The sequence below is a fragment of the Oryzias melastigma genome, linkage group LG9 (assembly GCF_002922805.2).
Source record: "Oryzias melastigma strain HK-1 linkage group LG9, ASM292280v2, whole genome shotgun sequence".
Taxonomy (NCBI): Eukaryota; Metazoa; Chordata; class Actinopteri; order Beloniformes; family Adrianichthyidae; genus Oryzias; species Oryzias melastigma.
The window spans coordinates 12,351,846-12,378,655 of NC_050520.1; the positions used below are offsets into that span (position 1 = coordinate 12,351,846).

Sequence of the window (26,810 nt, forward strand, 5' to 3'; positions counted from 1 at the left end):
AGCATCACGTCTCGCCAATAATTCTGATAAGAAAATAATTTGCAGATAAAATGGACTGATAATTAAACGCTTAAACTGATGACGCTTCCTCACTCACCACTCAGTTTTTAACTGTGTGCTCACCCCAAAAGTTTCAGTCTTATCGGTACTGCTTAACGGAGCCAGCGTAGCGGCCCGCCAACGGCGTGGACAGATCATGCACCACTTTGTCTGATGTGACTTACAAAGACGAAGCATTTCTCCATCTCTTCCAACTGCTTTACAGCTGAACTTTGCAAGGGAGGGGCTGCTCATGCGTCTTCTTCTTCTTCTTCTTCTTTTCCTTTCGGCTTTTCCCTTCAGGGGTCGCCACAGCGAATCAGTTTCCTCCATCTAAGCCTGTCTTCAGCATCCTCCACTCTAACACCAGCCACCTTCATGTCTTCATTCACTGCATCCATAAACCTCCTCTTTGGTCTTCCTCTAGACCTCTTTCCTGCAGCTCTAGACTCAGCATCCTTCTACCAATATATTCACTGTCTCTCCTCTGAACATGTCCAAACCATCTCAGTCTGGCCTCTCTGACTTTATCTCATGCGTCTAAAAGCTTTTATTTTTCTTTGCATTTATCATTGACTAATAACAAATATTCTTAAATATAAATTGATTTAGCAAAGTTCGGGGCCTCAATTGTGTAAAATGTTTTTAAAAAGTTTATTTAAAAATTGAGAGCCTGCATCTACTTCAATATGGAGCTTGTTCCATTGCATCATCAGGTTATCTCGTAGAGAAGCTGTTCTGGTCCATTTATAAAAGGAAAACAGATGTTCTGGTCAGGATCAGGGTGCAGTTTCAAAGCCCCATCAGTTTTGTTTCTATCAACCCAGATCAGGTTAAATGCCCTGAAGCTCCTGCTCTCTTTGCTTTATCACTGCGAGCCACACCCAGAATAAATAGATTCTTAGGCTTACCTTTTATTATGACCTGAAACCCCTGATGCTGCAGTACTTTTTCCCTGAGGTTACATTTAAGGTTCAGTTATTCAAACCGGTGCAAAATTATCCTGACAAATAGGTAAAAACCCTCAGAGAAGACTGTATGCCTGTGGATTCAACAATTAGAATATGATTTTAAAATACACAAAACCTGTAAGCGTCAAACACTTTGGTGTTGAATTATCTTAGCTCTTGTTTTTATTTGTGTGAAAAGGCTTAAAAAGAGAAAAAATTTCAAGTAAACATGAAAGTTAATGATGACAACTTTATTGTAAAATACAAACAATAATGAAAGGGAGTTCTTTGCATGTAAATTGGCCTTTTTTTGCAAACTTGTAGATCGTATTAGAATATTCTAAAAAATAAATAAATAAAAAAATAATAAAAATAAATTATTTAAAACAAAAGTAATTTAAAATTGAGTACTGTTAGACTCTATCTAAATGCATGGTGTTTACATTAGCAATGGAGAAAAACGTTTTTTCTTTCCATTTTGTTTACTTTTTCCTGAAAAATTGGAGTGAGCAGTCCTCCAAATCAAAACGTGATTATCCTTTAACAAAAAACTTTTTTAAAAATAAAATTGAATTTGAACATTGAGTTTATCTAAGCATGTATAATATATCGACTTATTAATTGAGTACTTGTCCTTGCGGAGCAGAGCAGCAGCTCGTGCCTCACGCGGCGGAGGCCGCAGCCTGCGTCAGCGTGAAGTCGAGCTCCTCTGCGCATGTGCCACACCGACCCTTCCGGTCGACATGTAGAAGCCGCAGTTCTGTTCAGGTCTGACGAACCTAGGAACCGATGATTCCCATATGTCCAGTGGTGTCCTTCACCTACGGTGAGTCTCCGGGACCGAGCCCGGCTCACGAACTCCGAACAGAGCTCGGATGGCTGTTGCCGCTCGAGCAGCAGCTAACCGTTAGCTCGGCCTGGTGCTGGTTCTGATCCGGTCCGTCTGTGTCCTCCGCAGTGCCCAGCCGGCTCGGGGAAGATGCCAAGATGGCTACCGGAAATTATTTCGGATTCACCCACGGAGCCGCGGCCCAGTACAGGTAAGAGGATCCGGACACGTATCGGCCCGTATCCGCAGCGGGGAGTCCGGCGGGCGGAGCGAGCCCCGCCGCATTGTTCCCGCGGGGGGAGGGGCGGCCGGGCCTCCGCCGCTGCGGAGGGTCGGGAGCGGAACGGCGGGGAGCTCAGAGGACATCAGGGCCCGGGAGGACGGGCTGCTGGGTACCGGGCCCGGATTCTGCTGGACAGCACTGAAACAGGCTAACAGAATCTAGAAGAACAAACATCCACGGATTCATTTAGTCTTCAACATTAGCAGTATTCAAGGGTAAAATATATCACTGAACAACTTAAAGACCCTCCAGAAAACAAGATTCATTTAAACGATGATTCATTCATATCATTGTATCATCAATAGTTGTTGACTGATACATTCAACGAGATAAATACCTACTTCTGAACAGAGCAGGTGAAGTTTCCCAGATTCCTCGTACTTCAACATAATAAATTAAATACGTGTACAAACAAACAACTAAACAAAAATGAATGTCAAATCTATTCACATTTTAGTTAAATTAAATTCAGCCCACTGTCGTTTACCCACATCAGAATAATCATTATTAGAACATTCTACCACACTGTATGGTCACATGACTTTGATCAATTCAGTGTTTCACATTGGACTGGGATGATGGTTGATCAGTTTCTGCTGAATCACATGTGCAGCAAAAACTGCACATAATAGTAGAGCTGCCCCAATTAGTCGACTAATCAACCACTAATCAGCTATTAAAATAGTCGTCGACTAATTTAATAATCGATTAGTCGTTACTTTATATTATATGGAGTCAGAGTTTAGTAAAGTTGAACAAAGTTGTGAGCGTTCAGCACCAACAAATGCACTTTTATTAATATTTGAGTCAGTGAGACCAAAACTTTACCTTTAGTGAAAAATAGTTCCTTGTTTCAGAAATAACCTCACTAGAGAGATCAGGAATACACTTACCACCAAACTCATTATTGACAGGTGACCTCTGACCCTATATACCATTTATATATAAATTGATATTAAATTGTCATCTTGAGGGGCGGGGCACCTGTTAAAAAGAGTTTGATTGGAAGTATATTCCTGATCTCTTTTTCATTTGATTTAATCTCAGAAACTAATGAAGGACAGAAGCTGCATGATTCAAGTTTAATAAACCATCATATTAATTGTCTTTATTTCTAGCTAGTTTAAAGCTAATGATTGTTAAGATTTGTGCTTTACATCCACCCGATTAGTCTACTAATTGGTAAAAATTATTTTACAAGTTCTGATCATTCAGCCTGATCCAAAGCGTCAGGAGTCGGGCGTCTGCAGCGCTGGAACGCTGTGGGAGGAGGATTCTGATCGAGTAAATGTAATCTCACCATACAGTATCAGAGGTTTATTTTGATGAAAGAACTCTAAAATCAACATTTTCTTTTGTTGATCTGGGCCAGAAAAGAATTGACTGCCTCATTTTATTTCACTCCACACGTCTATCCTGAAACATTCTGAATTGAAAATCCTGTGTGTGGTTTCCTTATGGTCCTTTGTCTGCAGAAGAAAATCCTCCTTTAGATCCTTACTGAGTGATGGGAGGCATCTATGCCTCTTCTGACTTTTGACTGCATTTGGAAAGTTTTATTTAGGGGTTTTATGAAGGTCAAATGAAGCTCTATGTAGAGGTCAAAAGCAGTCCAATGAGGCGAGCCGTGTGACATTTATTTCAAAGTGAAACTAGTTTTTACAGTGTAAACAGAAGCCTGTTGAACCCGTATTTTCAAATTAGTGTTAATAATATGGTATGGTAAGAAATAAAACGGGCGTGAAGATGTTTAACGTATTTTAAAAAATACTGCTGTGTGGATGTGTTTTTGCAGTGTTATTTTCAGTTTAATGTATTCTGTTATTCAACTCGAGACACTGAAACACCAAAAAACTATTTCACCCTCACAATAGTGTTGCCACAAATGAATATTTTATTAGTCAACTAATCACCGATTGTTTTTTCCAATTAGTCGACTAATCAGGTCATGTGCAAACTGGATGTAAAGCACACATCTTAACCATCATTAGCTTTAAACTAACTACAAACTAGATATATAGCATTACCTGTAATAATGCCAGTGGGAATGTTGTAGGCTGAATTTGGCTGTTGAAAATGTTAGTGCTGATAGCTGAAAATGCTGAATTTGATAGCTGAAAACGCTGAAGCTGATAGCCAGCTAAAATATTAGTTAAATGCTAAATTAATCTGAAAAAAGCCCAAGTTAGCCAAAGCAGCTAGCATGTAGCTGAAATATTAGCTAAACTCCAATTAGCCTAAAAAGCCTTAATAAATGCCAAAATAGTCCAAAAAGCTAGCAGAATATCACTATAACTTTCAACTTTACTACATTCTGACTCAATTTAATATAAAGTAACAACTAATCGACTATTAAATTAGACGTCGACTATTTTAATAATCGATTAGTCGACTAATCCTGGCAGCCCTGCATCACAAATGTTTTTTTTAGGAAATACAAACCATATTTTCAGCTGTTATCCGTGTCTTGCTGGAGCAAAGCATCAGCATGACTTCTCTTTTTGTCTGCTCCGTCTCAGACATGTTTGTTAAACCAACACCGACTCCTAGTAAAATGAAAGCAGCCGTGCACGGCGCCTCACTTCTTCTTATACGTGAGCCTCAGCGCTCTCTCACTGTTCTTGTCTCCATGAGTAAAATGGCTTCTAGGTGTTCATCGGAGTGCTTTTGTGCACAGAGGTCCTGTTTCCTGCTGTAGACTATCTCCCAGTGTTTTCCACCTCAGCATCAAAGCAGCAGAACGGTCGTCCAGGTTTACAGGAGCCGGATGTTCCAAACGCGTGAGGAGCTCCAACACGCTTCAGGGCTAATTGGATCCACTGCACGCCATCACGCAGACTGCTGTAGCAGAGCGTCACGCTCTCTTGACGCCCAAGAACAGATTGTTCAAACAGAACCAGAGCTAAAGCCGGCGTGGTGACAGCTCCAGGCTCAGCTGCTGACGGCTGCAGCAGTGTTTCATCACGCCAAACGGATCCATCTCTGGTTTCTAATACTTCATCAATCAATACTGAAACACATTTTTTAGAACTAGTTCATGTCTCAGGTATGGAAGTTAGAGCTGTTATCACTGCCAAGCTCCTGTTTGATCCACACATTTCTGGTATGAATCCAGTTCTTCTTGGAAAGGACGAACTGTAGTTTATAAACAAACCCCTAAAATGTTGAACCTTTGATATAAAAATATAAAAACGATCCGAAATGCTGATATTTTTTAAGGGAAATTACAAATGACTCTTTAAAAATGGATGTTTGAATTTAGGAGGTTATAATAACTAGTTTTCCATCTTCTCAGTGAAGTTTGGCTTGGCGTGTCATTGTAAGGGATTCACACTTGTTACATAAGAGCACAAACAAACCAGTGGTCAACGTTTGGTTCCTAAACGCCGATATCAGGATTAAAAAACAAGTCAAGAGGCTCCAAACACACCACTCTGCCTTCTCATAAGCACACATGCACACATGGTTGTGTTAGCATCGTAAAGACCCGCTTCACGATGTCTTCAAGTTCTGATACGGTTCAATACATGCATGGATTTTTAAAATCAAACATAACTGTTAATGACCAAAAAAAAAAAAAAATGAGGCTTTGCATTCATTTTATATGAAAAACTCAAAGAATTTGTTTTTGCTGGCTTAGTTTGAAACGTAGAACAAATTACTAAACTATTCATGGATTAGAAAATAACTTGTAATAAAAATGTTCCGAGGACATTTTTTGATTTTTCAGTAGAGTTGTGGATTGTGACTGAAATGTGACTAAATTCAATTTATAAAGATGAACAATCCACTATTGATTCTATTATGTCTGAATGGTTGTACCACATGTATGACTTCTTCCTGAATGGAAGAGAAGAATTGAATCCCCATCATTTACACCTTTTTGGTCCTAAAATAGATCAGAATCAGCAAAACATTACAAATAAAACAAAGATTTCATTAAAAAGAAAGAATTTATTACTTTAATGAATGTCAGACTCAAAAGTTTTTCTGTTACTTCCTGGTTAACGTCAGCAGTGAACAAACCATAAACATCTCTGCTGTTTTGCATATTTTGACAGCACATTCTGGAAATGTTCTCCACAGTTTTCCATCCTCAAAGTTCTGCTGACCACAGTTATAGCAGGTCAATGACATGAAGATCGTAAATGAAGATCCTAAATAGAAATGCAACAATGAGAAAACACTCACAGCAGTGTTTCCAACTGAAAACAGGTTTTAGAAACTCTTTTTTTTATCTTTAGTGGAAATATCACAAAATTCCCCCATTTTAGAACGCGGGTGTCCAAAGTGAGGCCTCGAGAGCCGGCTCCCTGTTGGTTTTCCAGAAACCCTGCTGCTGGTTACCTGGATCAGGTGTGTTTAGCCAGTAAGGAGCTTCAATAGCATGGATTACACCGGCCCTCGAGGCCTGGATTTGGACACCCCTGTTTTTAACATTTTACAGAGGCGTTCTGGTACGACTTCTCCAACATGTTAGCAGACGCTCACTTCATATAATTGATCAAGAGATTTTTGTAATACTGTTAAATTCATATTTATGATTTTTTTTTTTAATCAATCCAAAATGTTGATTCATTTTTAAAGATCTACTCTGATTAAAATTGTGTTTTGGGTGTTTTAACATATTCTTGTGGGATTTAAAACTGTATTTCTGAGTATTTCTTATAATTGGACATCAAGAGCAGATGAAAAAAACTTGTATTTGTATAAAAATATGCTGGGCGAGACAAACTCTTCCTGCTCCGCTCCACTCTGATGCATTCACTTACAAACAGATCCATGAACGTCTTTGTTTTCCTCATCTGAGCTGGAATCTGGATCTAAACTGAACGGCTGGATAGAGACAATATTGCTACTATTTTGTTGCACCGCTAATGTTAGGTTGGCGGTTCGAGGCACTGTAAGCTAGCAGGAGAGTGTAAACAAATGGGTGATGGGAAGTGGGGTTTTGGAGTTTGCTCTATGCCAATAGTTCCGCTCAAAACTCAGAGGTGAATTTCTAATGAACTCCTGCAGAAACTATGTCCTAGAAAAGGACACAGATTTTTAGATTTAGGCTAAAAGCAGCTTAATCATTACTGGGAGCGATTTTACAATAGATCAGAAGATTATTGGACCAGGGCTGCACAAGATTAAAAAAAATATTAGTGATCAGTATTGCAATGATGACTTGTGAAAAATGACTATGTAGAGAAAAACTAACACATCATTTCCATTTCACGGCATGAGTTTTATTTAAATATATTCAGCAAAACTTAAAGGACCCATTCAAGATCAACTTTATTTATCCCCGCAGGGAAATTCTGTCACCATGATATTAAGTTTTTTAGAGCAAACTAAATCCATATATTTGATCATACATTACCTCTGGAACACTAAAAAAACAAATTATTTATGAAATGAGTTATTTTCTGAACTCTTTTATATCACTTGAGGCTCCACCTTTTGCTCCTTGTGGGTGCCGCCCCTTTTATGACGTCATCTTAGAGCCATCCTTGTCAGTGTGTCACTCACAAAAAAAATCCAATTTTTTATTGATGTACATACTGTGCAGACAGAATAGTGATGCTAATGGGTTCATTTTGCAGTGAAATTTGGTCAAAAATGCAGAGAAACCAAATGAACATTTCACTAACATTAAAATGATGAGAACATTGTTCTGAGATGAGAACAATTTCTGTTCTATTTTGAATTATCATCAATCTCCATATCAAAAATCTTTTTCACGTGAACCTTTCTGCATTTAAACAATAATCCACGTTCAAACCAGTTCTCCCGATCTGTTGCTTGCCTTTTCCACCAGGAAATAGTTGTTAATTTATTTTAATGTTGGGAAGGGCACTAAATGAACATATTGTTCAAAAAAGATACAATGATAAAATATTAACATAGGTGTTCATAATTGATTTGTCTGGAACAGATTGCGAATACCGCAAAGCATTCTGGGATGTGACTTTCCATGATTGTCCGATCTCCTGACATTTGCCCCTCATTGTTGCCCCCCCCTCCCACAGCCAGCAGCCAACGGCCGGGCTGGCGTACACCCACCCCACCACGGTAGCCAGTTACACCGTTCACCAGGCTCCCGTGGCGGCCCACACCGTGGCGGCGGCCTACGCTCCCACCGCAGCCACGGTCGCAGTGGCTCGGCCGGCGCCCGTTGCAGTGGCGGCTGCTGCCACCGCCGCAGCTTACGGGGGGTACCAGCCGGCCCATGCCGCCACTGACTACACCTACACTCAGCGCCAGCCGGAGGTCCCGCCCCCGCCGCCGCCGGTCACATCGCAGAATTACCAGGTGCGTTTCTGGTTCTGGAATTGGGTCTTTAAAGATTTAGGAGCTGAAATGAGGCTGTAAACGGGCCCGTTTACAGCCTCATTTCAGCTCCTAAATCTTTCTGATATGAAGAGCAGACATCCATGTGAAGTGCTGGGGTTGTCATGGCAACAGCCGAGCGACTTCTCGCTGCAGTGCTTGTGTGAGGCAGCAGCCATTTTGTTCCCTCCCCGCAGGACTCGTACTCGTACGTGCGCTCCTCCGCCTCAGCCGTGTCCTACGACAGTAAGCAGTACTACCAGCAGCCCACGGCCACGGCGGCGGTGGCTGCAGCCCAACCGCAGCCCAGCGTGGCCGACTCCTACTACCAGACAGGTACGCTCCCCCCCTCAAGACAACCCAGCATCCTAAAGACGCCACATTCCGACGATGACCTCATTTTCTCCTCGTCTCAGCTCCCAAACCCGGCTACAGTCAGGGCGTCACGTCCTACACGCAGACCCAGCAGACCCGCCAGGTCACCGTGATCAAGCCGGCCGCCCCCAGCCCAGCCTCCTCCACCTTCTCCATCTACCCAGTGACCTCCACGGTGCAGCCTGTAGCTGCCGCCGCCGCCTCAGTCGTCCCAACGTACTCCCAGAGCCCGACGTACAGCACCAACGCCGTCACGTACTCCGGTGAGTTCTGGATGGGCTCAAATCAGGATCAGCTTAAAAACAGATTGAAAACTTGAAAAATAGATTTTGTAACTGAAGAAAAAAAGGAAAAATTTGAAAAAAAAAGTTATGAAAATGTAAACAAATAAATGAAAATGTGAAAATTTTTTAGAAAAATTTGAAAAAAAATCAAAATGTAAAAAGAAAATGTGGAAAAAAATTAAAATTAAAAATAAAAAAAAAATACTGAAAAGTAAAAAAACAACTATAAATGTAAAGAATACCAATTCAAAAGCTGTTTTTAAATTTTCAGTCTGTTTTCTGTTCACCTTAAGCTGATCCTGATTTGACCCCATGGTTCTGCTCCTGACGTGCTCAGTAGAACTCACACCAGAATCTTCTAATCTCTCATCCTTTCCTCCTCAGGAACCTCGTACTCGGGCTACGAAGCGGCCGTGTACTCTGCCGCCTCCAACTACTACCAACAGCAGCAGCAGCAGAAGCAGGCGGTGGCGGCCGTGGCGGCCACCGCCGCCTGGTCCGGCAGCCCCTTCACCAAGAAGCCCGCCTTCCAGAACAAACAGCTGCGACCCAAACAGCCGCCCAAACCGCCCCAGATCCATTATTGTGACGTGTGTAAGATCAGCTGTGCGGGCCCGCAGGTGAGCCGCGTTTCCGGCGCCTCAGGACATCTGCGCCGCTTTCAACTACTCACCTCTGATGGTCTCTCTGAACGCCGCAGACCTACAAGGAGCACCTGGAAGGCCAGAAGCACAAGAAGAAAGAGGCGGCGCTGAAGGTCTCGCAGAGCAGCAGCAGCAGCAGCACGGGGGGCGGAGCCATGGCTCGCAGCGCGCAGAACCAGCTCCGCTGTGAGCTCTGTGACGTCTCCTGCACAGGCGCTGACGCTTACGCCGCCCACATCCGCGGCGCCAAGCACCAGAAGGTGTGTCACTCCACGCCGTCTCTGATGAATCTCAGTGACTAAACTGGAAGATTCTGGTGGATTTTGAGGTTTATCTGCTGTGACTTAATCCACCAGAACAAATGGATCACAACCTTTAATGGGTCGGAACCACACATGAGAGAAATGATTTTGTTCTATTGAATTCTCTGGAGTTCTGATCTGCTGACTCCAGTCTGAATGCTGAGCCTGGGAGTGTCGTCCCACAGGTTTGCTCTAGAGCTGGGTTGATCGACGAATCAATCTAAGCTTAATAGATCAATAATTGATCTGTAAAAGTAGAGATCAATCTAATGGATAAAGCTAAAGTTTGCTAGCTTCATGCTAACGTATAATGGGATTTCCCAGAGGATGGCTAATGCTAACGCTTGTTCCACCTAAACATATGTTGCTGGTATGAATTTTACCAAACTCGTTTAGAGAGATATTTTGAAAGTAACCATTTGTGGTCCAAAGCCCAGTTTTTTGATCATTCTTTCTTCTTCTGGAATAAAGCTGTAGACCAGGGGTGTCTAACTCCATCGCACAAGAGGCCAAAATCCAAAACACACTTTAGGTAGCATGCCAAAAAGGATAAACATTTATTGAACAGAATAAAACTACATTTTTAAAACTTTAAAACAGCAACTTTATAACATAATTATGAACTAGATATATAGCATTTCCTGCAATGATGCTAGTGTGAATGCTGTAAGCTGAATTTGACCGCTGAAAATGATGAAATTGATAGATAAAAACGCTGAAGCTGATAGCCAGCTAAAATATTAGCTAAATACCAAAATAGCCTAAACATTTTTAGTAAATGCCAAAATAGTCCAAAAAGCTAGCAGAATCCTATTTTTTAAAACTTTAAAACTGTTACTTTTTAACATAATTATGAATAACAAAAAGGCAGGAATATTATTCCAGAATAAATCAACTTAAACCTTAAATAACTTTGAATATTTTACTCTCTATAAAAATATATTCTGTCAAAATTATACTAGTTAGAAATTAGAAAGCACAAGATAACATCGGGTCATTAATAACAATAAAATAAAATCATCTGGAGGGCCGGATAGAATCACCCAGAGGGCCGGATCCGGCCCCCGGACCTTGACTCTGACACATGTAATAGTACAATCCCCACATAGTGACAAACTGAAACTCCCTCTAGAGAAGCAGAACGATGTTTCCAATGTAAATGATCTGAACATTTTATTTAGAGCTTCTCGGTTTGAGAATCCGTGCATTCAGCCCTAGTTTGCACACCTGCTCTCCACCTCAGTCTGAGCTCCACTGCGTTCCAACCACGCAGAGACGCACTAACCTCTCTTAGAACGTTTTGAATTTGCAAAGGAGTTTGTTCTTCTGCATTTGAGCTGAGCGTCTGCTGATGTCATGGAGCTGGTGGTGGGGGCGTGGCTTCAGGCTGTGACCCCTTCTGTTCTTCTTCTGATTACAAACAAATTGTAAAATAAATGTAAGTGTTCAACGAGCCTCAAGATGAAATGCAATATGAACAATAATCTAAAACCACGAAGACTCATGAAGCTCTTTTTCTGACCTCTGCATTCAGCGTCATCAGTCAGATTCTACATTCTCACTGGACTGAAACGTTCTGACTTCTCCTCTCGGTCCAGGTTGTGAAGCTGCACACCAAGCTGGGAAAGCCCATTCCCTCCACCGAGCCCAGCATAGTGACTCAGACGTCGTCCTCCGTCACCGCCGCGTCCAGTAAGACCACCACGGCCGTGCTGGGCGGCTCCAGCGGCGCGCTGAGCGCCTCAGCCGGCTGCTCATCGACCGCCAGCCTGAGCTCCTCCTACTTGAAATCTCCCGGTGTCATCGGCGGTTCTGCTGCGGGCGTGAAGAACCCGCTGGGCCACGGCGTCCCTGCTGCCGGCTCTGCCGCTGCAGCCGCTAAGAAGATCTGCACCCCTAAGATTAACTTTGTCGGTGAGTGAGAACGCCTGACCTCGTCCCTGTGGCTCCTCCCACACGCACTTCAGCAGACGGTTTCCGTTGCTTTCAGGAGGGAACAAACTGCAGACCACAGTGAAGGCTGAGGACAGCAGAGCAGAGGTCAAAGTGGAGAGCTGTAAGCCTGCAGCGCCCCCCTCAGGATCCCAGGACAAGTCTGATGTATCTGACGCGCTGTCGCCGTCCGCCTTGGTGGCGCTGCAGAGCGATGTGCAGCCCGTCGGCCACGACTACGTGGAGGAGGTGAGTGTGGATGAAAGCGGCGTGAGGCTCGGGGAAGGCTGACCTGACGAGTGCGTGTGTTCCAGGTCAGAAACGATGAAGGTAAAGTCATCCGCTTCCACTGCAAGCTGTGCGAGTGCAGCTTCAACGACCCCAACGCTAAAGAGATGCACCTGAAGGGCCGCCGGCACCGGCTGCAGTACAAGGTGAGCAGCAGAGCCGACGTCCACAGGTTCAGCCGACTCAGACCGATTCGAACCAATCACTGCTTATTGATGATTTCTGGCTCCAACATGGCGGTTTTCATACTGTGAAAGAATGGCGACTGAATTGACTTTATTTGATTGGAGCCGGAAGTAAACCAGTTTCTATGGATGATGTCACACTCACTCAGTCCAGGTCTCTTATACAGTCATCCAAACTTGATAGGCACGGAACAGTTGCCTTACCCCCCCCCCCCACACACACACACACAGACACACACACAAAACAGCTCTGCCTGAGGACACACTGGGGACATGAGCACACAAAGGGAAATATGGAACTGTCAAACTTTTAACATTTTAAGAAATTAAAGGAGAGTGAATAAAAACATACACAAATAGTTTCAAAAATCATTAGATTTACAGATTCTCATGATCAGTTTGAAGCTTAAGTTGGTGTGAGAGGCGGAGGAGACGAGTCTGGAGGCTGTTTTCAGAGTCTCTAGTGTCATAGTTCAACAATAGTTAAAATGCTGAACTGTAATTGAGTTGATGCAGTTTCACTTCTGCTTCACCAACAGTCATAATGTGAGTTTCATTTAAAACTGGAAGCATTTGATTTTAGTTTTACTCAAACCTTTACAGTTTCTATTGTTAAAATTGCCCCCCCGCACTTCAGCGTCAGAAGATGTTATCAGGTCTGTGTTCATGCTCTGGTTTGCAGAAAAAGGTGAACCCGGACCTGCAGGTGGAGGTGAAGCCCAGCATCAGAGCCCGGAAGATTCAGGAGGAGAAGATGAGAAAGCAGATGCAGAAAGAGGAGTACTGGAGAAGGAGGGAGGAGGAGGAGCGCTGGAGGATGGAGATGAGGTGAGGAAGGCCCCGTCCTGTGGCAAACGCGAGCGAACGGCTAGAAGATGAACCGTTACCGCTTCTCCTTTCAGGCGCTACGAGGAGGACATGTACTGGAGGCGCATGGAGGAGGAGCAGCACCACTGGGACGAGCGGCGCCGCCTCCCAGACGGAGGGTATCCTCAGGGGCCCCCCGGACCCCCCGGCCTGCTGGGAGTCCGTCCCGGCATCCCCGGCCTGCAGCCGCAGGGTCCCATGGTGCGTTTTGGTTTCCTGTATTGAAGATGCAGCTCTTTTCTCATGAATTGAGTGTTTTCAGGGGGTTAAAGCCTCTGATTGTTCACATCCAGCTCATGTGTGCTCCTCTGCTAACTCCTGAGAAGCTCAGCCATTCTCCATCAGACAGCAGATTCTTCTCCAGAAGAGTTTTGGTGAAGCTGTTCCTCGTTGTGTGTCCTTCAGCCCCCCCGACGTCCAGATTCCTCTGACGACCGCTACGTGATGACCAAGCACGCCACCATCTACCCCTCAGAGGACGAGCTGCAGTCCATCCAGAAGATAGTGTCCATCACCGAGCGCGCGCTCAAGCTGGTTTCTGACATCATCACAGAGCAGGAAGGTGTGACAGAGGAGGACAAGGAGGCTCAGAAGGACAGGTGAGATCAGACTCCGCACAGGTTCTTCACTCAAGTCTTTTCATTAATGCTGCAAACATTTGTGTCCTGAAACCATCCAGAGCCCTGAAGGGGGTCATGAGGGTTGGAGTTCTGGCCAAAGGCCTGCTGCTTCGGGGAGACAAGAACGTCAACCTGGTGCTGCTCTGCTCCGAGAAACCCACGAAGACCCTCCTGAGCTCCATCCTGGAGCACCTGCCCAAGCAGCTGACGGTACTGCTGTCTAAACTGTGATGCTACATACACCTCGAGCATGTGACGCATGCTCAAGAATAGGACTGTAACGATTCAGTCTAGCCATGATTTGATTTGATTCACAGTTTTAAATTCACAATTTCGATTCAAGCGTTCAAGCGGCCACTTTCAATGAAAAGTTGATGAAGTCAGAAATTCTGCTCCACGCACGTTTGCTTTGACGTGTCATTGAAAGTGGCCGCTTGAATGAATGCACGCTGACGCAGCCGGAGTGTGAGCACACACACTCACTGCAGCCTGCATGGAGAAATATCATCATCTCTGCATATCTACATTTAGGCACAGCCGAGATGAACCGATTTTTAACATGTTCAGCTGCGATGAAAATGTTGACGAGTTTGAATCGTTAACGGATTCACAAAAGAATCGCTGCATCCTTATTCAAGAACATATGGAGTTCACTCTGGACTGTCACTACCTGATACTAGCACATGCACTCACAGCTGGAAGAGGCTCGGTGCACATCTCCCAAATCTAGCTCCAGACTTTTTCTTTCACAGCTCTATTGGGACATTTAAAGATTTGGTGTCATAAAACTCCAGCCGAGCACAAACCACAGTTATTTATTTCTCCTCCATGATTCATTTTCAAACTACCAAATCTGAGCCCCTGATTGGTTAAGGTTCAACCGTTTTAGCCTCCACACGAGTATAACGGCCGCTCGTTTTGACTCCGAAAACGATCATAGAAACTTGTGTAGTTTTGACACGCGGTCACAGACTTGTATGTGTTGTGAACGAAGCTTTAGTGGAGGATAAAACCCAGAATGACGGTTTCTCTGTGCCTCCTGCCTTCAGGTCGTAACACCAGAGAAGTACGAGGTGAAGGGATCCATCCAGGAAGCGGCCATCATTCTGACGTCCTGCAGTGATCCAAAGATGCAAGTGACAATCACGCTGACGTCGCCCGTCATCCGGGAGGAGGCCGGTCGGGAAGGAGGTTGGATCTCCATCGCAGCCTTTCTTTTCCATAGAACCTCTTTTCTGCTCTTTCTGCTCTTCTCTGAAATCAGTTTCACCATGTTGGTTGATGCCCTGCAGAGCACCGTCTGCTGGCACTGCCCGCCGCTTTCGTTGTGTTACTGCAGTCCACGCAGCCACAGCTGACTCCTGCAGGGTTTGAACTCTGCCGACCATCACACTCACATTCACACAGCTCCTCTTAAGTTAGACGTGGAAGCCGTCCAGAGAGCCGTCAGCCCAGTGTCTGTCTCAGTGAAAGTTGGGAGTGTAGACTGACAGAGGTGAAGTGCCAGCAGTCCTGCTCTGCCTCCTCGGCTCTGTAACTCTGACCTGTTCTTATCCTTGGAAAGCATGATCAGTGTTGCACTGTGTTGGGTCTAGTCCAGGTTTTGTTTTGTTTCCTGTGTTTCAGGAGATTGTTTCCATTTGTACTGTTGGCGATAATCAGTGGAAGACATGGATTACTCTCTCCTCTCCACATTGACTGTGATGTGAAAATTCCCGCAGAAGACAAATGGATAACACATCTGTTCCTGCAGCTCAATTTGACCGAAATCCTCTTTGAATTCTCAAATCCGGATCTGGCAGAGAAGATGGGATGTAGTTTTCCCACAGGAAACAAATCTTCCTTTTGTGTGCTGGTGACCCGTTCACCACGCTCGGGGCCCGGTTCTGACCTGCTCCCCTCAGGTGACCACAGCCTTTACGCTAATTGGACTCCAAATTGGGCTGAACCAATCAGATTGGAGCAAAGTCGCAGACTCCCAGGATTCCTCTGATCCCATGAACGTCTCTGGTTTTGTCTTCAGTCACCTGCTGACTGAAACAACCGCTAACCGTGAGCCCCTCTGTGTCCTTCAGTATTTCAGCGGGGGGTGGGGGGGGGGGTGGTATGGTTAAGTTTTGGATGACTGCAGCTGTGGAGGAACCTGTGGTTGTTCATGAGCTCAGCACTGGGGGGTTTGGTTCAGCCTGCTGCTGTCAGGGATGCATGCAGTGACTCTAACCCCTCTGTTCTCTGCTGCTCTCACTGATCGCTCAGCCACGGCTTCCTCCTCTGCACAAACTCCAGTAGAATACACATCTATGCATGTATGTCCTGTATATGGTTGCTACGGGGGGGTGAAGTTGTGTGAGTGTGTGAAAGAATGTTTCATGTCAGAACAAAGCTCTGTTTGTGGGTTTTAAAGATGCTGGGCAGTAACTTTCAGTGCAAATGTTTTTTTGTTTTTTTTGGTGAGCTCTTAACATGGTACCCCAAAAGTAGAAAACAAACCTGACACTAAATTACTTCTGCCACAAACGATGACTTTAACAGTCAACTAATCGGCGATTATTTTTACCGATTAGTCAACTAATCAGGTAATTCGCAAAGTGGATGTAAAACACACATCTTGACCTACCAGCTTTAAATTAACTACAAATAAAGACAAGTAAGATGATAGTTATTAATGAATCATGCAGACTCTCTCTTTCATTAGTTTATGGTATTAAAACAAGATTAAATCAAATGAGAGAGATAAGGAATATACCATCCATCAAACTTCTTTTGACTAGTGACCTTTGACCCTACACCATCCATCAAAGTTGTTTATACAGGTGCCCCGCCCCTCAAGATGAAGTAACAACTTAATGTCTATTGTATATATATAAAGGGTATATAGGGTCAAAGGTCACCTGTCAAAATGAGTTTGATGGAAAGTATATTCCTGATCTCTCTAATGAGGTCGACATCTGAAACAAGGAACTATTTTTCACTTTTTTCTCTTTGTGACTGAGAAACAAAACGGCCTTTCACTGTCTTGTTCTCCAGAGGTAAACGGTTGTAGTTATACGCACGTGAACAAATAAAACGATTAACATTTCTGTCCTATTTGAAGCTCATCTTGCACACTAAACTGATTGACAGTTACAGTTTATTCACATTTAAAAGCTGATGGTTCTGAAAAGGTTTAATTTCATTTTGACAGGGTTTCCTAACGTTTAGAAAATGTCCCCTTATGCAACAAGATAAAGTTGAGATTTCTGCTTCAGGCTAGAGATTGTTTCTGCATGTTGCGTGTAACAAGAGGCCCCTCAATAGTGCTGAATCAGTGCTATGGGACATTTAGGTTCTAAACATCCTAGTAGTGTTGTTCAGTTGTACTTCAATGTGAAGCTAATGCCTCGTTTCCACTGAGCGGTCCAGACCAGACTGGACTTCTGAGCGTTTCCATTACAAAATGGACCCGTTAAGCACTACCCATAGACTGTATAAGAATAACTGGACGAAGCAAGCCCCCCTACTTCCGTGTTCCATATAGGAAGTACCACTGGGTTGCAAAAAGGCCAAAGTCCCATTGACTTACATTGAGAAACAGACAGTTATTTCTCAGTCATTTTATATGTCAGAATAATCATTCTTCCTCTGCTGCTTTCTGATTAACTTCTTTTTTCTAATCCTAATTTTTTTTTAAAGATTTTTTTCCATTATCACAAGTTATTAGAGTTATAAATTGACCAATCAGATGGCTCAATAACCGTTAGTGAGTCTGACGTTGGACGTCTGGGGGGTTTGATTGACAGATGACGGGTAGCCAATGGGAGCAGACTTCATCAATGCGTCCGTGAAGACCTTTTAACACCTACTTTACAATTCAACAATGTACCAATCATTGTCCTACTGTTGTTTTCCTCAATGGAATGTACCGATGCAGCAGTTTGAAACAACAAGAGGAGCATGCTGTCGACATTTTTAGATGAGGATTTACTCTGTAGAAATAGATTTCACTCTGAGGTTATGTGCTTTGGACTTTTTTGTTTGTTTAACGTTCGTTTTTCTTTATTTCACTGTTTTGATTGTAGTTTATGAAATCTAAGTTGCATATATGCGCATAAAATCACCAACCAAAGTTTCATCTTCGTTGCACTTTTCCAGCTTCAGCCTAAATTAGACGCAGCCGTCTCAGGACCGCGAGACAAACTTGAAAGGACCTGGTCATATTTTCAAACCGAAAAAAGATCCAGCTGTTCACTTGTTAGGATGGTTATTTATTTTAAATACCGCTGAACGCGCTTCTCACGTGCATCTGATCAGAGTCTAACCTGGCCGCACTTGAGAACTGACAAGCTGCTGCGAGCGCGAGGGGGACACGCGCAGTTTTCAAGCGGTGTCACCCAAATGCTCCTTTTATCTCGACAAAAAGGAGTAAATGTGAGTAAATCCCAAAGGACCGCAGACAGAATCAAATGTTGGGATGGTTCTCCCTCAAAGGCTTGAACAATGACTTGTACAATCAGCCCAGTCTCAGTAAAATGTGTACATATTCCACGATTTGGGAAAAACCGTGTATAATATACTCCAAAACCGGTTTTTGCGTGCATATAATACGCGCGGTCCTAAACGTGTTAAATGTGTTTTCCACGTTTGACACGTCCCCTGGTGGAGGCGTGAGCATCACAGACAGCCCCACAAACGAACAATTTGCTTTTCTAACCCTAACCATAACCGTAATCCTAACCTTAGCCAGGAACGACGTCATTTAGAAAAGAGCCGGAGGATTTCTGACCACTTGATCAAAACGAAACCTAAAAAGCCATTCTCCCGAGCCGCCGTTATTGATGGTGTTTACATCCCGCGGTCTCGTGGTCGAGGCGTAGAAAGAGACAGACGGTTGCAATAAACTTACTCTTGATTGGTGACAGTACTTCCTGTAGATACCATGACTCAGCTATGACTCAGACCAATCGCTGAAGATGGGTTGCGAATGGCGGTATCCGTTTCAGGAATTGACGGTGAAAGCGGCGGCCTACTTTCACGAGGAGAGGAAGTAATGCATTTCCAATGGGGGACCTCAGTGCTCGCTCTGTCCATTATTTTTACAGTCTATGGCACTACCGACTGGTACCATGTCTGGTCCCCCGTCGATCGTAGGTCCATAGAAAAATAGAATGAACCTGTTAGGGCGGAGTTTCTGTCGTCACATGATGTAACCCATTGATTGATGGAAAGTTTTTACGACAACAGGAAGCGTCCGACCAGCGCTTTTACCGACTAAAGATCAGAACTGAGAGTTTTGTCCTCTTTTTGGCTGTATTCTTCTTTGCCTTCACAATCTTCTTGCAAGGAATGATAAATTCTTTACATACAAACGAGCATTTACATGTATTTATGAAGACTTTTCTTTGAAAGTGCTAACTGGGGTGCATGTTTCTGATGCCGGTGTGAACATAGCTGTACATTAGATAGGTTAAATTATTTGATGACTGTTCTAGTGAGGGCGTGAAGACTCCATAGCAGTCCCTGGACTACTATGTTTACTGGACGGTCTGAAAGCGGGCCAGAACCTGTTTGCCGTGTGTGGCTGACGAATGCGTGAATGCTGGAGCACCCCCCTGAGAACGTATCCATGCTTGTACGTGCATACATGTGTATGAGGCCTTGGATATGCTAGTACTTTGTGGAGTGTGTGTAAGGTGGAGCTCAGAGACCAGACTGTCCTCCAGCACAGAGCATACTCGGTCTTCAGAGGTTCATTGGGGTCCAACGGTTCGGAAGGATTTTTGACCAAGGTTTTCTCACATCCCAAAAACTTTGCCACACCTACTGCTGCCATGCCCTGTTTTATCAGGTCCCAACAGCGGCGCCTCACTCAGGCCTGCCAGCGAACTGCAGAAAACGTAACCATCCTCTGGACTTTCCTGAGGGGAATTACCTGATAAAGTGGTGCGGGCTTCCAATCAATCCAAGTCAATTCAGTCCGACTGTTATTAGATGTAAAGCAGAGTTCATGTCAGTAACAGTCACTCACATTCATTCTCTCTGATACCAGTCATCAAAAGCTGTTGGTTGTCATGCAAACACACGTGGGTATGTGTGGCAATGTGTTTGTCGTCTGCAAGCCTGGCTGACCTGGTCAAACACCCGTTCCTCATCACCATGTTGACACTTGAAATTCATTTTTAGATGTAACCTCGGGTTTGGTGAAAGACCCAGCGGACGTCTTGGACAGGCAAAAATGCCTTGACGCTCTGGCTGCTCTGCGCCACGCTAAGTGGTTCCAGGTTCGGAACATCATTTTACTTTCTTCTTGTAGCCTTATGAGATGCATCATCTGTTAACTCGTTTATCTGTGCTCATTTGGGTTTTACTAGAGATGCAACCACTCCAACTTTAATCGCCTGACGCTTTTTTTGGGATCTCCAGATACCAACGTTTTCTTTTTTTCTATTTCTAAAGCCTTTAAGTAAGAATGTGCACAAACAAAAGTCAAATTTGAATTTATGTATTTGTACTGCCAACATCGTGTCGCTTTTTTCCTTCATAATCTACTGGAATTACGTTGATCGTATTAATGGTGGAAACTAGTGCTGCCACAAACGATTATTTTAATAATCGACTAACCATCCATTTTCTTGACCGCTTTGTCCCTTTCGGGGTCGCGGGGCGCCGGAGCCTATCCCGGCTACTGATGGGTGAAGGCGGGGTACACCCTGGACAGGTCGCCAGTCTGTCTCAGGGCCTCAATCAGACACCCATTCACTCTCACATTCACACCTAGGGGCAATTTAGAGTCACCAATTTAATAATCGACTAATCACTGATTATTTTTTCCGACTAGTCGACTAATCGGGTCATGTGCAAACTGGATGTAGAACACACATCTTAACCATCATTACCTGTAAACTAACTAAAACAAAGACAATGAAGATGAAAGTTTATTAAACTTTTAATAAATCGTGTCCTTCGTTAGTTTCTGATATTAAAATAAGATTGAACTAGAAAAGTTACATTACCTGTGAAGATGCTGGTGTGAATGTTTTTTCTGAAAGTAGTCACTGAAGATGCTGAAGCTTTTGCTGAAAATGGTGACACAATTTACTTCAATTGCTGCAGCAATTTACTGACAATGCAAAAGCTATTTACAAAATGTGAATTGCTCAGATTGGAAATTTTGTTAAAGAACCATGAATGAGCACTGAAGTAAACTTACATTTCTTATAAATCCCTAATACATGCCAATTTTGCAAAACTATTTAGCGTGTTGCTTAAATATGAGCTAAACTCCAAATTAGCTCAAAAAAAGAGCTTAGCAGATGCCAAATTAGCCATAATAGTTAGCTTGTTGCTTAATAAATACTAGCTAAACTTCAAAATAGCCGAAAATTCCTCATTAACTTAATTAGTCAAAAATGTAAGCCTGTTGCTAAAATAGAAGCTAAACACTAAATTACCCTATACAACCTCAGTAGATAACAAATTAGCCAAAAACATTACTCTGTCGCTAAAATATTAGCTAAACTCCAAATTAGCATAATAACCTCAGTGACTGCCAAATAAGCCAAAAAGCTAACGTATCGCTTAAACACTAGCTAAACTCCAAAATAGCCGAAAATTCCTCAGTAAACTGATTCAGTCAAAAAATGTCAGCATGTTGCTAAAATATTAGCTAAACTCATTTTTTTTAAACTTCTATAAAAGATTAAAACATAACCCAATAATATATTTAAAGGCGTGTTGTTGATCTTGCTTACTAAGCGTTCACAAAATTAAATGAGATCGGCATAAAGTTTTGGTCTCACCGACTCAAATATTTAAAAAGTGCATTTTTTGGTGCTGAACGCTCACAACTTTGTTCATCTTTACTTTTAATATAAAGTAACGACTGATCGATTATTAAATTAGTTGTTGACTATTTTAATAGTCGATTAGTCGTCGATTATTTGACTAATTGTGGCAGCTCTAGTTGAAAAGTTAAATCAAAGAACATAAACACTGGAGCTCTGGTGTTAAAGGGTTAATGAACTGTATCTCTACATGTAACGTGAACAAGCGTTAGCTAACGGCGATCTGCTCCAGTCGGTTTGTGTAATCCAAACTCCTCCTGCTCTGGGAGGAAGGATCGGACCATCTATTCAAAAGAGGAGTGTCTGCTCTGAGAGCACTGAGACAGCGCACGTGTCCGTGCACGTGTGGGCCTCCTTTGCATCAGACAAATCCAAAAACCACTTTTCTATTGAACATGGAGGCTGTGGTGAGGGCCGTCTCAGGAGACGGAGTGGTGCATCTCTAGTTTTTACTTTGCCATAAACGGGAAATAATTCAGCTCTGTTCAAAGCAAATTTATAATCAAGGATGCCAGCAAGAACAACAGGACCTGATTGACCTCCATCATGATGTTAACCTCAATCCTTCTAGAAAACTGCAATTAGAAACTGTGGCATCCTTGCATTGCTCCTGAATTGTAGAATTCTAAATCCAGAGACTCCATAAGGCTGCACAGTAACAGCACCGAGTGCCTTTGTCAGCGTTTGGTTTCATCCTTTAACTCTTTAGAATGGGGACTGAGAGAAGAGGGAACATCTGAGTGCTTCCCTGCCAGTTTGCTCCCTGAGCAAAAGCTTGGCAAAGTCATTCCGATTTCCTTGGTTCTTTCAGTCTCTGAACGCTCCTCGGGCGGACTGTCACATTTCTCAGTCCCTGTTTGTGAATTACCTGCAGATACGCGGGCTCAGGGTTTAATGGATGCCGAGAAACTCCCGTTTCTCCTGCATCTTTGAAACTTTGAGCTCCTTTACTAACTAGGAGGTACAAGACTACTGGGAATGGCAGCTGATTGCAAACAGTTCTGGCTTATCCACATCAGACTGAGCTTCCATTATGCACAGTAGTGTTTGGACCTCTATGATGGAACTGATTCTCATGTTTGGTCCATGTCTCGACACTCTGGGTCGCCCCATAAATCTAACTCTATTGCATCAAAAGGCTAGAGCCAACGGTCTTCAGTCCTGTGTGATCATCATCCGGATCCTGAGAGACCTCTGCCAGCGAGTCTCGACGTGGTCCCCCTTCCCGGGATGGGTAAGCTCTGCTTCAGGCCTGTGCTGGCCGGAACCAGCTGTAGGGTCTCATCTGTGCACTGCTCCCCCACAGGCCATGGAGCTGCTGGTGGAAAAGGCCATCAGCAGCGCCTCGGCGCCCCTCAGCCCGGGCGACGCGCTCAGACGAGTTTTTGAATGTATTTCTTCTGGAATTCTGCTCCCCGGTAAGACGCTTCCTCACTGCTCTGGAGAACGATGGTCTGTGAGCGTTTGTGATCCATCGTTGATCTACAGCAGAACCTGAAGTGTTTGTGTTTCCTCACAGGTGGACCTGGACTGATGGATCCATGTGAGAAGAAGCCCGTGGATACCCTGTTATCTCTGGGGGAGCAGGAGAGGGAGGACATCACATCAAGTGCTCAGGTATGAGCTTGTGTCAGGAAGATCTTCTGCGGTCTGAAGTTCATGATGTTTCTGAGCTGAAGGAATGAACACAGACATTCACAGTCGTGTCATCAACAGTTCATCAAACGAATAAATGTCGTTCCCTCCAGGATCTTTCTGCCACAAAAAGCCTGTACTCCTGACTACTTGTTTTTATTTTAGGTTGGGATGTTTTCAATTATAATTTTCAACTAAAGGCTAAAGGAGAGTGTAAATAAATGTAACTCTACAGGAAATCCACTGCATTGATGGAAGTTCTAATTAAAAATTAATAAGAAGAAACGGGCGGCCGTGGTGTAGTGGTAGGGCGGTCGACTCCTGATCAGAAGTGAGCGGGTTCGACTCCGCCTTGCCCACCCATGTGTCGAAGTGTCCTTGGGCAAGACACTGAACCCCGAATTGCTTCTGGTGGGAGGTTGGTGCCAGTGTTTGGCAGCGGAGCCACCACCAGTGTGTGTGAATGGGTGAATGGGTGAATGGGTCTGTGACTGTGAAGCGCTTTGGGCCCTCGAAGGAGGGTAGAAAGCGCTATACAAGTATACGCCATTTACCATTTGTTCAAAAGGAAGTAAAACGTGATTAGAATACTTATCAAATCTTACACAAAAATGATCAACCGTTAATTCACATACTGTAGTAAATGGTAAATTCACACCCAAAAAACATACACATGTATCATGTTAAATTCACACACTTTGTGTGGTAAATAACACATGGTAGCTATAGGTATGGAGTAAATGTTGAAGTTACAAGTATTGTAATGTAAATTCACACAGATTGTGTGGTAAATTCACACACATAGTAAATACATGAACTTGGTAAATACACATACTCAGTTGATAAAGAATGGTAAATTCACACACACATTGTATATTCACAACCAAATGGTATTTTTACATACACACTAAATAGACATTAACGGTAAATTCACATAGTAATTTCACGTACATGGTAATACACAAATAGTAAATACACAATTGGTGAGTACACATACAGTACGTGGTAAATTCACACATATCGTAAATACACACAGGATACATGTTAAATTCGCATACACGGTAAATCCAAACACATTGTAAATTTACACACATGATAAATACACACATGTATTAGATTCATGAAAGTAGTAAATGGTATATTCACACAGAGTGTGCGGTGCTGATTGGATGATGTTGAGGAAAATGTGCATGAATTTGTGTGATAAATGGACAGAGGTCCATTTAAACGGACTTCTGTCCCTTCATCCACCATGGTCCTTCATTATCATCAACCTCTCGTCCCACTGCCCCTGAATGCACCACAGCTCATAAATACATTTTAGGCCCTAAATGCACCATGGGTCCTGAATGCACCATGGGTCCTGAATGCACCATGGGTCCTGAATGCACCATCGGTCCTGAATGCACCATCGGTCCTGAATGCACCATGGGTCCTGATTTCACCATGGGTCCTGAATGCACCATCGGTCCTGAATGCACCATGGGTCCTGAATGGTCCGTGGGTCCTGAACGCTCCGTGGGTCCTGAATGCACCGTGGGTCCTGAATGCACCGTGGGTCCTGAATGGACCGTGGGTCCTGAATGGACCGTGGGTCCTGAATGCACCGTGGGTCCTGAATGCACCGTGGGTCCTGAATGGACCATGGGTCCTGAATGCACCATGGTTTCACTGGCCTGAACCTGTTTGTAAAAATGTGGTTGTGAAATAGAATTGCTGGTGTCATCAAGTCAGCTGTCCCTTCTCTGTTCCCGTAGTTTGCTCTGAGGCTGCTGGCGTTCCGTCAGATCCACAAAGTTCTGGGCATGGACCCTCTACCACAGATGAACCCTCGCTTCAATAGCCGAAAGCGGCGCCGCGATAACAGCGACGGGACGGACAGCTTCGAGGGCGAGGGCAAGAAAGACAAGAAGGATTATGAGAGTTCGTAGAGCTGAGGACCCCCTGAACCCCGCCCACCCCGGCTGTAAATGCGCCTGTGTTGCTGTGAAACTGTACACCTGTGTTAGCTGTAGACCTGAAGCTCAGCAGAGCTTTGTGGTGTTCTGAAGCTCCTGGGCGGTTCCTGTTGGGTTCTGCTCGGGAGGCAGATCAGCTGCATCCAGACCTCAGTGCTGAAGACGTATGATATGAATCTTTGTGCTTCAAGCTGACATGTAAATCTGTGTTCTTGTTTCAGTGCTACCCCCTCATGTTTGTACGTCTGAGTGTTTGTAATCTGACATAGAAGTTGATCATTTGTTTCAGTTCTGCGTGAAACTGGATCACACTGCAGTCTTCTGCGTTTTACCCAGTTTTGCTGCTCTGAGGAGCCTCTCCGACCTCTAGTCCCAATCATTGTCATTAACAAAGTTTTTACTGGAAGACAGACTGCAGAGAGGCGCTCTCGCTCTGAACGCTTCACCTCGCCCCCCGGCCTAATAAAACCTTTTCAGATGGAACCTTCCTCTGTTTACCTCTAGATGGCACTGTGCTCATGTTTGACCATTTCTGGCCTGCTTATTAAACAAACACGTGCTTTAAGGGTCTTTAAGAGTCTGTTTTGTTTGGAGTTGCTGCCTCTGCTCACAGACACAGCTGGAGGGTTCAGGAGCGAGTCCAGGAGGCTGAAGGCCTCTGAGATGATCAGGAACACAACAGCACGTTTGATGTCATCACACAGGGAAGGTCTGCACACGGTGAAACCACATTTACTTAAAGTATAATAGTAAATATACACGGTAAATACACAAATGGCAAATTCACACTGTAAACTCACATACATGGTAAGTTTTAATTTTGACAGAATTTTAACTTAGTTTTAGTCATAGTCTTTTGACTAAAGTAAGGTTTAGTTTTAATTAATCGCTATTTAGTAATGTTGATAATTTTAGTCGACTAAATGACGATAGATATAGTTGACAAAATATAGATTAAAGGTAAAGCATTTTTATGAAATTCACTACGTATGAATATATGAATAACACACAGATTTTACTAATTTGTAAAAAAAAGAAACATTTTACTTCACTTTGCTTTCCAAACTTGTCATTTCTGCAAACTCAGCTTCAACAACTTAAAACACACTCAAAGAAAATCAATTAGAATTCCATCCCATTTATAATAAATATCAGAACATAAAACATTTGGTATTGAAGTGGTAGTAAAGTGCAAAAAAAGCATTAAAAAACACTCTGTAGGGAGTAAGCTATACCATGTTATTTGCTATTTGGGAAACTGATCATGTGGTCTGCGTTTGACCAGCATGTGAGTGCTGTACTGTAATACCACAACAGCCAATAGAGGGCGCTGTTGTCATGTAAGACGTGATGGTGGTGACTTATAGAAAGAGTGCCCTGTCTTCTGTCCTTATTAAAGTCCCCCTCTGATAAAAATCCTGTTTTAGAGTTTCTAACATGTCTGTGTTTCATTTTTCTTCAGAAAGAGAACAAATGTAATA

General features: G+C 43.6%; 1 protein-coding gene across 1 annotated transcript; it reads left to right on the forward strand.

Moving 5' to 3' along the window:
* Nucleotides 1-1,644: 1,644 nt before the first annotated feature.
* zfr (zinc finger RNA binding protein) lies at nt 1,645-22,887 on the forward strand (the record flags this gene model as incomplete). The annotated part of the gene is given in 17 exon segments (XM_024260120.2): nt 1,645-1,815; nt 1,948-2,029; nt 8,119-8,401; nt 8,617-8,755; nt 8,836-9,057; nt 9,463-9,698; nt 9,779-9,982; nt 11,623-11,938; nt 12,015-12,205; nt 12,271-12,390; nt 13,112-13,257; nt 13,332-13,497; nt 13,702-13,895; nt 13,976-14,126; nt 14,966-15,107; nt 20,076-20,173; nt 22,875-22,887. Coding segments are annotated over 17 exon segments (2,740 nt in total), but the record flags the coding sequence as incomplete, so codon positions are not given.
* Between the last annotated feature and the right edge of the window lie 3,923 nt (nt 22,888-26,810).